The 12,032-nt window shown below is 38.4% G+C and overlaps 1 protein-coding gene and 1 long non-coding RNA gene across 2 annotated transcripts; one reads left to right on the plus strand and one right to left on the minus strand.

Annotated features, from left to right (window-relative positions):
* The first annotated feature begins 3,401 nt into the window (after nt 1-3,401).
* LOC116206766 lies at nt 3,402-5,113 on the plus strand. Its single transcript, XR_004156793.1, has 2 exons — nt 3,402-4,031; nt 4,265-5,113. It is a non-coding gene; the product is annotated as an uncharacterized LOC116206766 (long non-coding RNA).
* A 4,524-nt stretch (nt 5,114-9,637) lies between these two features.
* On the minus strand, nt 9,638-11,161 carry LOC116207221 (protein MIZU-KUSSEI 1). The gene has a single exon (XM_031540107.1). It carries the CDS (start codon nt 10,931-10,933, stop codon nt 10,055-10,057), a length of 879 nt encoding a protein of 292 aa, XP_031395967.1. The 5' UTR covers nt 10,934-11,161; the 3' UTR covers nt 9,638-10,054.
* Between the last annotated feature and the right edge of the window lie 871 nt (nt 11,162-12,032).

Below are 12,032 nucleotides of genomic sequence, written 5' to 3' on the forward strand. Positions count from 1 at the left end.
GTTTGAAAGGGAGCTAAACTTAAACTTCGAGGTGCAAAATTGGTGATTTGCAAACTTTGGGGGCACGAAGTGATATTGACGCGAATTGTGGGGTGCAAACACTCATTTACTCCTAAAAGTTTTACTCCTTTACGGAGCCGCGTTCTTTTTTTTTTTTTTTTTGAAAGGAGACATCTTTGGCCTAAATCAAAGGCATGGCAATCATTGTTAAATTGAATCAAAGTAATAACCGTTTCAACAGGACTAGTGTACACTTACATCTATAACGGGCCGTTTGGATTCGGAGTTAAAGTCAACGAAACTTTAACTTTAACTGAGGAAGAAGACAAGGGTTTGTGGGTCCACCATTTTAACTTTAAATAAAATAAATGGATGTAGTAGATAATTGTGTATAATGAGATTGTGTGTTTGAATAAGATATGGGACCCACCAGTTTGACTTTTCAAATGTGTATTTTGTTGTGTAGTGTAGAGTTAAAGTTAAAGTTAAAATCATGGTGATTTTAACTTCAAATCCAAACAGGGCCTAAAATTTTAGCATGGTTCAACTTGTGTTGGACACAAGTTTTGTTGAAATGTTTATTTTATCATGGTTATTATCTTTACAGTAAATATGTTTAAATTCCTATCTGTATATATATAAAAGCATGATAAAAGTGAGTCGTACCAGATGGTCTCATAATACTTCGTTTTTTAATTGAATTTTCTCGATCTTTTGAGTTTTTTTTAAAATAATAAAATTTTAAATTTTAAAAATATATAGTTATAGATTTGTAAAATCGTTTATTATGTTATTGATTTTCTGAGTTTTTTATTTTTAATTTTAAAAATAAATAAATATAGATTTGTGGAATAATTAGTTATTTTCTTAGATTTTTATTTTTTTAGAAAAATAATTTTTGGTTTTATTTTTAAAGCATGTAGATATAGATATCTAGGATCGATTGTTATTTTCTTGCATGTATGTAGTTTAACTTTAGGTACATCCACAGTTAGATTTTTGAAGATGAGTTTTTCGGCTATTTAATTTTTTCTCGTACATAAACTTTTTTAGAATTATAGGATTTTTCAATTTTGTATTTGTAGTTTGGGTATTAAATTTTGATAAAGCATATTGAATTTCTATCATCAACATTTTTATTATATCTACATTATTAGAATTTAATAACAATTAGTCCCAGAAATCTATATTTACATGAACCATGCCAAAATAACCATATCAAAATAAGTTAAACCATGCTAAAGTTATCGATCCCCGTGTTCAACAAGTTCAACCATGCTAAAATTTTATGGAATGGTTGTTTTAGCATGGTTATTGTTTTTACAATATAATATGTCTAAATTCCTTTATTACTCAATGTTATAACATATATGAATATTCTTTTGACTTATAAATAAATAACAAACTTGCAACTGTTTTAACACTTCTTTTTTGTTATAAATTCTTTTAACATTCAAATCAACATATATATATATATATATAGATCCATAATTCAAACGTATTCATTCAAAGAAGTCATATTTTGGTATATGTGATTTTTGAAAAAAAAAAGGGTCATATTTTGGTAGATGAGGGAACATAAGCAAACTATGTGATTTTTCAAAATTATTGATATTTTGGTAGATAAGGGAAATGTTATTGATATTTTGGTAGATGAGGGGAAAAAACAAACTACGTGATTTTTTCGGTTAAAACGTTTATGGCATGCCATCCACTTAGGCAGCCGTCTGTCACATTAGCGTCGTTAATGGCCACATCAGTATTTTTTACGGCCTAATTAACGGATTGGTAGATTAGAGAAACGGAGGTAAACGTTGTGATTTTTCAAGATAAAATTTAAAAAATTAGTAGATCGAAAAATTTCATTTGATTTTTCGAGCTATTTTCCCTTGATTTTTCTAAAAGTCTAAGGAAAAAGAGTTTCGAATCTTGGTCTTTTTTTTCCCCCCTTATTCCTGTAACTTTTAATAGATAACGTGCATGCATGCCCTTATCTTTCTGCACCAATATTGTCTTGGACTGAAGGCCAATACGTACATGTATGTTATTGCCTTCACATGGGAGGATTATTAATGAAATACATTAATAAATATCTCATATTATTCAAATAAGTATCTTGTTCCCAAAATAAATATCTGATCCAGTTAGTGTTCCAGCTTTCCTGCTCTGAAAGGCCACCCACATCACTCTCCCTTCCTCCTCTAGTTTCGTGCTGTGCATTATCTTGCGATTCAACAGATATGCTCCAATAATATGTCAGATCAGACAAATCATGTGTCTTTGTCAATTTCATTTGAAAAAAAATAAAATGTTTGTGTTTTTGTTATTTATGGGCGAACATAAATTCGAGTGAGTAGATGAAAGATCTGAATTGATGTCGGAGACCCTCAATGTGAATTGTTGTCACTGCTAGGAGTGATCGGTTCTGAGTATCCTGTATTTTTCACGATACTCCGACTCCACCCAGGGACAGGTTTCAAGATTTTAGAACCGAATCTTGCCCTGTTGAATCATGGAACCGGAACTTACCCGAAACTTATATTATACTACAGGTTCCGGGTAAATTTTTTTATCATTTGCATTTTAGCAGCAAAACAATAAATGCTAGATAGATTTCATGAGAAAGAACTATGTTGCCTCTGATGCTTGTGTTTTTCCCCTATCTAAGAAACAATAATTTTACTCTTTGCTCTTCATTTTTTTTTTAATTTTATAAATATCCGGTTTCAGTTTCGATTCTAGGTACCTTATAGGCAAGAACCGGAATCGAAATCGATTTTCACCGGTTCCTGATTTTAATACTCGGATCCCACCCTATTTTAAATACGAGTTACCCGGATCCTATCTTAACGGGTAGGTTCCGATCGATTTCGAGTATATCTGGTACCCGTGCACATCTCTAGTCACTGCGATACGCCTTATATTTTTTCACTAGTGTATTTACACGGATCTCAATACTCTCAAATATAGCCTGCCTTCAATTTCTTGTAACAGTCGTCCTCTGATTTTGTGTTTTCTTCTAAACGATGATTCACTGTAAGTAATACCTTTGAGTTCGGTCGCTCATGAATCGAATGGTGTGGCACCTATCTTCATCTCACATTTGCATCTTATCATAACATGTCGCAGCAAAAACAATAATATTGAGTGAAAATTTAAGCCTGAGGATACTTTTATAGTATAAAGTTATGAGCAAGCAGCATATCCGATTCACACGTCATGTTTAACATTGATTTTGTTAATTCAGAAAGGGATATAAAACCGGTCTATTCCCAGCATGATATATATTATAATATATTTCGATATGTCTAGGATATTCTTACCTTGTATAGCTCATCATGTATCGGGACACCTTTGTTGTATCTTCCTCGATTATATATATAAAATATATGGACCCAATTAGATTACGGCCAATATTACTCACATGGTATCTAGAGCCTGGGGTTCCTCTTTCTTCTGTCCAGTCGTGCCCGCCCTTTTGCCTAGTCAACAATAGCCTCTCCCTACTTCATTCCAGCCTTATTCCAACCTTAATATGTCTCACGAGCCAGATAACTCCAGCAATACCAATGACTCACCACTTCCTGCTCTTACTCCTACCCAAACCTCACTGTACTCCCCTCCTCATCTACTCTTGTCTCTGGTTCAGTCACCGTACCTAACATCGCCAACCTCATCCACATCCAACTCAACAACTCAAACTAATCTCGCCTGGAAAAAAAAACTCTTCTCCACCTTCCTGAAATCTGACGATCTCTTTGGGTTCGTCGAAGGCAGTCAGCCCTGCCCTGACTCAACCGACCTGATGTATGTTGCATGGTGTAGGACGGACCAAAATATACGGTCTTGGTTGTTCTCCACGCTTTCCGAAACGCTGTTGGAGGAAGTTCATGACCCGGGCACGACACAAGTTTGGGACAATCTCCATACCCGTGTTGTCGAGCTGTCATGTGTCATGTATTGAGACGTCAGGGTGGAACTCACCCGCATCAAGCTGGAGGATCATGGAGTTGAAAAGTACTTGCATCAGTGTAAATTGCTAGTCGATCAACTGGAGGAGATTGGCAAGCCTATTGATGATGAAGATCTTATTACCTTTGCTATTGCTAGTCTCCCTCGTGATTACAAGTCCTTTATTACCTCTAATGCTAATGACTATGGCCCTATATCCTTGGCTGTTTTTCGAAACAAGTTGTTGTTCCATGAGATAAGGGTTCGGAAGTTCTATCATACTCAAACTCTGGCAACGAACATGTCTCTTCAGGTATCTACAAGGCCTGGAGGCCATGGTGGTGGTTGTTGACAACAACACAATGGAGGCCGTGGAGGAAAATCTAATCGAGGGGGTGGTAGAGGCAGTGGTCGCTTCAATAACGGTGGTTCTGGTCGTGGTATTTTCAACAGCAAAGCATTCCTGGGCAGTTCTACGGCCGTGACAATGGTGGCCGTGGCTATCAAACAAATCATGGATGTCATACAACAATTGTATATGGTTGTGGACAACCGAACCGATTCCCATATTCGGTAAGGTCTTGGAGTAACTTTCTTCCAGTCACTGATGGGATACTAGGACATGCCTCTGCATATGTGGTTTGTCAATTATGCAATATTGCTGGACATACTATGCTTTGGTTATTATAACCAAAATCAATCTCATGCCTATCCAAAATCTCTTGCTACCATGAGTTTGAATGATACACTATCACCATATGCTTATTTGGACTCCGGTGCTTCTTTCCACATGGTCCATGACGAAGGTATACTTCAAAATTATGTCATTGTGCTTGGGTTGTGAGGGCTCTCGGCCACATGGATAGTTCAATGTGCTCATCAGCGCCTGACCTTGAGATGTGGATCATCCAAGACACATTAGCATGGTGTACTTCTCCTGTTCGAACTGGGTTTGAAACCAAACCTCTCAAAACCTTACTTCATATTCTAGTTCCATATCTATTGTTACCACCCATGGATCTATTCTGCCTATATATAACGTAGGTTCCGTGACCATTCCTTCAACTTCCATACCTCTACGTTTACAAAATGTGCTTCATGTTCCTGGACTTGATTATAATCTTGTATTTCTTCATCGATTATGTCAAGAAAACAATTGTCATGTGATACTTACTAATTATGCTTTCTTATTAAAGGACAATCTCTCGGGGAGGACTCTCCTCAGTTGCCCCTCTGAGGGGTCTCTCTATCTTGTTCCCCTATCATGGCCGCAGGCTCTCCATGTTACCACACAACCCTCCATGAGCTGGTATTAGTGTCTTGGGAACACAAATAAGTCAGTCTTGGAAGTCCTCAAGTCTAGAAAGTTAATTCCAATGATTTCCTTCAATAAAGATTTTTGTGACTCTTATAATTTGGGTAAATCTTCTCGGTTATCTTTTTTTTTTCTGTGGACTATGTTGCACAATTTCCTTTGGAGTTAATTCATGCGGATGTTTGGCATTCTCCAATTGTGTCTCATTTGGGATTTAAATATTACGTTATCTTAATCAATGAATTTTCTCAATTCACCTGGTTATTTCCCTTAAAATTCAAATCGGAAGTTTTTGATAATTTCCAAATTTTAAATCAAAAATGGAAAATTTGTTTAACAAGAAAATCAAAATCTTCCAATGCGATGGTGGTTTAGAATTTAACAATTCTAACTTTCCGAATTTATTCAATAAGTTGGGAATCACTTTTTTTACATGTTGTGTCCACACACTCCGCAACAAAATGTCGTCTCCGCACACTCTGTCATATCCTTGATATGATCCTAACATTTCTCATTCAAAGTCATCTACCACAATTGTTTTGGGTTGATGCCTCGCTTGGAGCAGTCTTTATAATCAATAGATTTCCTTCTCCGATTTTACAAAATTTCTCTCCTTTCGAAAAATTGTTTGGCAAAACACTGGATTATGGATTTATATGTACGTTTGGGCGTGCTTGCTTTCTCAATCTTACGCCTTATGCTTCGAACAAACTTGAATCTCGATATAAGCTTTGTGTAGTTATTGGTTATGCGAGCGAAAACGAGGGTTATCGATGTCTTGATGTCCATAACAATTGGGTTTATGTTTCTCACCATGTTTGGTTTAATGAGTCTCATTTCCCATTTGCAAAAACTAATGTTGTCATGACTCAGGACAAACCTATTGGTCGATTGATTTTCTTTCTGGTGTCCATCCCACAAGCGCCTCCTCAGTTCACTGTTGTCAGTCCAGCACGAGTCTCTTAATCTCGATCTCAGCCAAATACTAATCTCGGCCCATACTCAGCGGATCAATCTAACTCTGCCTCCTCCCTCCCGCTACCGAATCCAGACCACTTTGTGCAGCCAACACATCTAATCCAGGTCTCAATCCACTGATCTCCCCAAGCAACCTGTCCAGTCCGCGACCCAAATCACTGCCTGGCCCGTCTGCAACCATTCAGTAGTCTAACTCGCCCGCTACCTCTCAGTCCAATCTAGCCCTGTCTTTAGACTCCACAGTCGAAACAAATGTTGAACTTGTAGTGCAAAATCAACATCCCATGGTCACACGTGGCAAATCCGGAATCGTCAAATCAAATCCAAAATTCTCTCTAGCCATGTCCCCTACTACTGTCACAGAACCTACATGTTATTCGCATGCCATCAAAGATCCAAATTAGCGAAATGCAATGGCCGAAGAATTTAATCCTCTTATTCAAAATGGGACATGGAGTTTGGTTCCTCCGCCTCCTCGAGCAATGTAATTGGCAGCACTTGGAAGTTTCGAATCAAGTATCGGGCTGACGAGAGTATTGATCGATATAAAGCCCTCCTGGTTGTTTAGGATTTCGTAAACAACCAGGTATTCATTACCATGAGACCTTCAGTCCCGTGGTAAAACCTTCTGCCATTCATCTAGTTCTTGCTCTTGCTCATTCTTCCTCTCGGGATATTCATCAACTAGATGTCAAAAATGCCTCCTTACATGGTCATTTTCAGGAGGAGATTTACATGCGTTAGCCTCTTGGTTTCACTCATCCTTTATTCCCTGACCATATATGCCATCTTCATAAATCTTTGTATGGTATAAAACAGGTTCCCATAGCTGGTTCACTCGCTTCAGCTCATTCCTTCATTCCATTCAGTTTGTTTCTAGCCTTGTTGATTCCTCACTTTTTATCTATCACATCGCCCAACATACAATCTTGTTATTGCTCTATGTTGATGATAATATTCTTATTGGCAGCCCCACTTTTCTCCTAGATCGATTTATTAGACTTCTTTCTAACGAATTTGCAATGGAAAATCTAGGTCCTTTGCATTTTTTTTCTCGTGGTCCAAGTCAAGCGTTCTTCTAATACCCTTTTCCTGTGCCAGCAAAAATACATCTCAGATATCCAAGCTAGGTTTGGACTTAAAAACTCGACTGCAGTTAAGACATAATTACCATTTATAGCCTTACATGTACATGCTAGGTCGAATCTTCCCAATTTTGTGACAGGAATATGTGACATTTATAGTTGAGAGAACAGTATTAGCAATCGAAGTGTGATTGCAAATTGGAGAACATGATTGGACACAAATCTTCCGCAATAACGGGCTGAAATTTGCAACAAAGTTAAAGGGCATGCAATCCCCACCACCACCACATCACTGCCTTATTGCAGCCAGACCTCCTCCTTTTGGACGAGTATCCGATACGTGGGAACTGGAAAGTCATGTGTTGAGAGTTAGAATCCCATCAAAATATGTGAATGAGGAAATTTTAATAATATAAGAAAATTAAGTTGATCATTCTATTTATTTAAATTTTCGAGATGAATATGAACTCAATCACTCGTAAGTTCAATAAATAAAATTTTACATTATATATCCGAGTGGATTTTCTCATCGGTGTGGGCTCACATGATGTCATCATTGTCATGCCCGAGTTGTTGAGGGTGAGTGTTTAAATATGCGTGACACGTGCTGACAAAATATCAAAACTACTTATATGTTGCTGTGTGAGGATTCGAACTTTTGAAATGGACATGCTTCGTGAAACTTTGCATATCATATTGGGGATTGACAAAAATTGCACGCTCACGAGGAGAAATCCATTGAAAAATGAATCCATAAAGTTCCCATATATATAATTTGATCCCTTTGTACTTCCATTTTTTTTTCTCATCCCAAGTGATCGATGATCATAATACTCACGCATGGCCCCCCACCCCGGCCACCTCCACCTCTATCAGAAAGCAGGGTTGTCTTGTCGCACGAGGTGGACATGTCACACGGATACATATATGCTCTATAATATAGGTTGATTAATGTGATATATGAACAAGATTGGGGTGTTGTGTTTGTTGAGAGTTATTGTATCCCACATCGAAAAAAATTAGAAAGAAAACTTTTAGATATATAAGATGATTGGATTTACTGTAGTAAAGTGTCATCTAACACGTGTAGTAAAGTGTCAAAATCGCACGTTACCACATGAAAACATATTCATACTAATTTTTGTGTCCTACATAAAAAAAATTAGAGAAAAAATTATGGGGGTATTTACCTAAAATGACCCATGATTTGTCCGTTTTGTCAAATCTATCCTATGCTTTTTTTTTTATCAAATCTATCACATGGTTTATTTTTTGCATCAAATCTATCCCGGCGTTATCTTTTCCGTCGACATCTAACGGACGTGCTGACGTGGCGCTTACATGGCAAGTGTGACCCACTATCTCTCCACGTGCCACGTCAGCACGACCGTTAGATGTAGACGGAAAAGATAACGCCGGGATAAATTTGATGCAAAAAGTAAACCATGGGATAAATTTGATAAAAAAAACATAGAATAGATTTGACAAAACGGATAAATCATTGGCCATTTTAGATAAAAACTCCAAAATTCTGAACGTATAAAATGATTGAGTTGACCATTTTATCACTTCCAACTTTTGAAATGATATAAAATTATAAACTCAATTGCTTATAGATTGAGTATCAATAAAAATTTTACTGTATACATTCATCTGAAGACAGAATTTTCACTTTAAACGTTATGCTCGCTACAATTTGGTGGCTAACTTTAAACTAGAGACTTGGATTTAGGATTTTTTTTTTAAAAAAAAACAAGAGTTTGACAAACTTTGAGCTTAAATTTGCTGATAAAATATCACAGTGCAAGACTTCTTGGGAGTGACATGGTTTACTGGTGCAATTTTGAAGAAGAATTTATGGTCGTAATCGTCTTACACCCTTTCGATAATATATATGTCTAGCATGATCAATCGAGGGGCATCCAGTAAAAAGAATTGCAAACATATATATAGTAGTAAATGAATTTTCATTTAAAATTTTTTTTCTATAACTTTGGGTATGATGAAGTGTAATTACGCGTGCTATTTTTTTTTTCTCCTATCTTTCTTTTAGCTTTCAACCGCGTAGCTGAAAAGTGGCACATTGCATGCGTGCATATGGAGATCAGTGATCTATAATCATCACATGGTTCGATCAAAACGCTGCGTTCTCAAAAACAAACATATATAATACATATTATGCCCCGTAAAAAAAATCAAAACCCTAATTTGCTATATAATCATATATAAAGTTCAAATGACATATATTCAACCTCTCTATCTCTTCTATAAATTTCTGCATGTATTGTGATGAGGGTTAAACACATGATGAACAAACAATCCACATATATATGTATATATATGGTACAATCACATTATCATTCACATATAAACTAGTTAAAAATCCGAGGACAAATAAAAAGAAAATTCCAACAATTCTGTAATTTCTACCCGCCCCCATGACATATTCACCTCCAAATCAAGTCCAACTAGCAATTTCCTAAGTCCACTATGCGTGACACAAACCGGCTGGTGATCAAGGATCGGAGATTGGACGGATCAGAACTGATCGATAAAGCCTATATGAGATGTTTCTGATCGAATCGATTTTGAAGTACTGTATTAATGAGGGGTTACCGGTCGTCATGGTATTCTTCTTTGGATGATCTGAACTGCTTAAAGTGCACATGGACCGCTTTAGTGGTCTGAGCTCTCATCTAATGAAGTTTGTGACTGCAGGTCGCGGTCATATCCTGAGCAAGAAGATACTGAGCTCAGGACCGCCGTTCCCGTCAGGGTTAAGCATGTAGAACGCCTCGGAGTCGCGGCTCCCAACGACCCGCTCGAACTTGGCCCTCATGTATAGCAGCTCCCCTTCTGACCCGCTTCCCTTCTGCCCATCGTCCACGACTGGGATCACTCCTGCCCCGACCGAGACCTTGTGGACCGTCCTGAGGACGTGCAAGTCAGACTCTGAGCAGGCCCGGGACATCGTGTACCCGCACTTCCTCCCATTACAGTACATGGTCCACGTGGGCTCCTGGAACAGCTTCACGGGCCGGGCCAACCCGCCTCGCCCGGGGCCACCGGCGGGGGCCTTCTCGCACTCGAGGGCGATCCTCACTAGGCCCGAGGACATCTCCTTCACCAAGGCCGAGGTTGACATGGCGAGCTCGAGGAGGAGGACGGGGTCGGAACCTGGGTGGTCCTGGACGGCAAAGGTCACATGGCCTCTCCGGTGGCCGAAGAGGGTCCCGGTCACTTTCCGCCCGAGAGAGTAGGAGGGACCGAAGATGGACAGCTGGGCGGTGGGGATGGAGAGCCACTTGCACGTGGGGAGTACGACGGCGGGGAACGAGATTATGCTGAGAAGCGAGCGGAGTAGGGAGGAGACGGCGATGGCGGGCTTGGAGACGCGCCGCTGGTGCGGGGACTGCGAGCTGCTCTTCTGGAGGAGAAGCTTGCCTGAGAAGTCGTCGGTCTCGAGAACCGCAGCACCAGCGGAAGATCGGGAGAAGTAGGGGTTGGTGGAGGGGATGATCTTGCGGGTGTTGGGCCTATAGGAGGAGCTGGTGCTGGTGCTGGTGGTTCTTTGGAGGCTCATGAGCTCTTGTGCCTGCTTCATAGCTTAGCTAGCTTATATTAATTATATATATATACAGCAATGATATATGTATATATATATATATATATAGTGAAGAAGCTGAAGGGAGACAGATAAAGAGGGATGGAGGTTTTGGAGAAACTGATGATGTCTTATGTGTGTGATTTTGGTTGATGAATAAGGGAAGTGTTTATTGAGGGGATGAAGCTGAGGGTGGGTGAAAGGGGAGAGACAAGATGATGATTGTGTTGGGAGGGGGGTGGCCACTATAAAGGGGAGTTGTGGAGGCTTATATTGGTGCTCCTTATCATTATTATTCCCTATTTGATCACTCATTTATATATATATATATATATATATATATATAGTGTTTCTCCCTTGGCCCTATATGTATATTATATATGATATATATATCATATACTATATGTTTATACATCTTATAACCACTCATATGTATGTATATTTTTAAGATGATACGAGATAAATATACTCACTTTTGATTGAGAATTTTTTTTCATCAAACGTCGACTTATCCTTATTATGAAATGCTTCCTGCAATTATGGAATGTCTATAGATGTCATGTAAAGTCTGCCATCATCTATAGCATGGAAGTGAAAGAGATTACGACAAATTACTTGTTTATCTTGTCTCAGTTTTGAAGAAGTATCTGTTATGAACGAGAGCAACTAGGGGAAGAAGGTAGGCCTTGAGATTGGCCCCACTCTAAACCGAGTTAACTTCAAGCTATTTTCATAACTGTGAAGTGTGATACATTTGGAAAACTGTATATCTCGTGAACGAATCTTATCTGCAGTGAAGTAGTGTGAAACTTATCGAAAGTATTTTGTGATCAGGCTGACACGTCGACGCTTGAGATTAATTTCAACCAGTAAACTGAATACAGATCATACGCAGAAAATAAATTCAAACTAGCTATAATGTGTGCCCTGAATCAGATACCATGGAATAATATATTGATGCGCTATAGGCAAATACGTGCTTCTATGCAATTGCCATTGTTATAATACATGCATCCTCCAAAGCCTTCATAAAATAGATGAGTTTGTTTCAGAAAAATATCTTTTGATCCTCTTATCATTCATCGCCAGTAGCTAGATC

Source organism: Punica granatum, chromosome 5, assembly GCF_007655135.1.
Source record: "Punica granatum isolate Tunisia-2019 chromosome 5, ASM765513v2, whole genome shotgun sequence".
NCBI lineage: Eukaryota > Viridiplantae > Streptophyta > Magnoliopsida > Myrtales > Lythraceae > Punica > Punica granatum.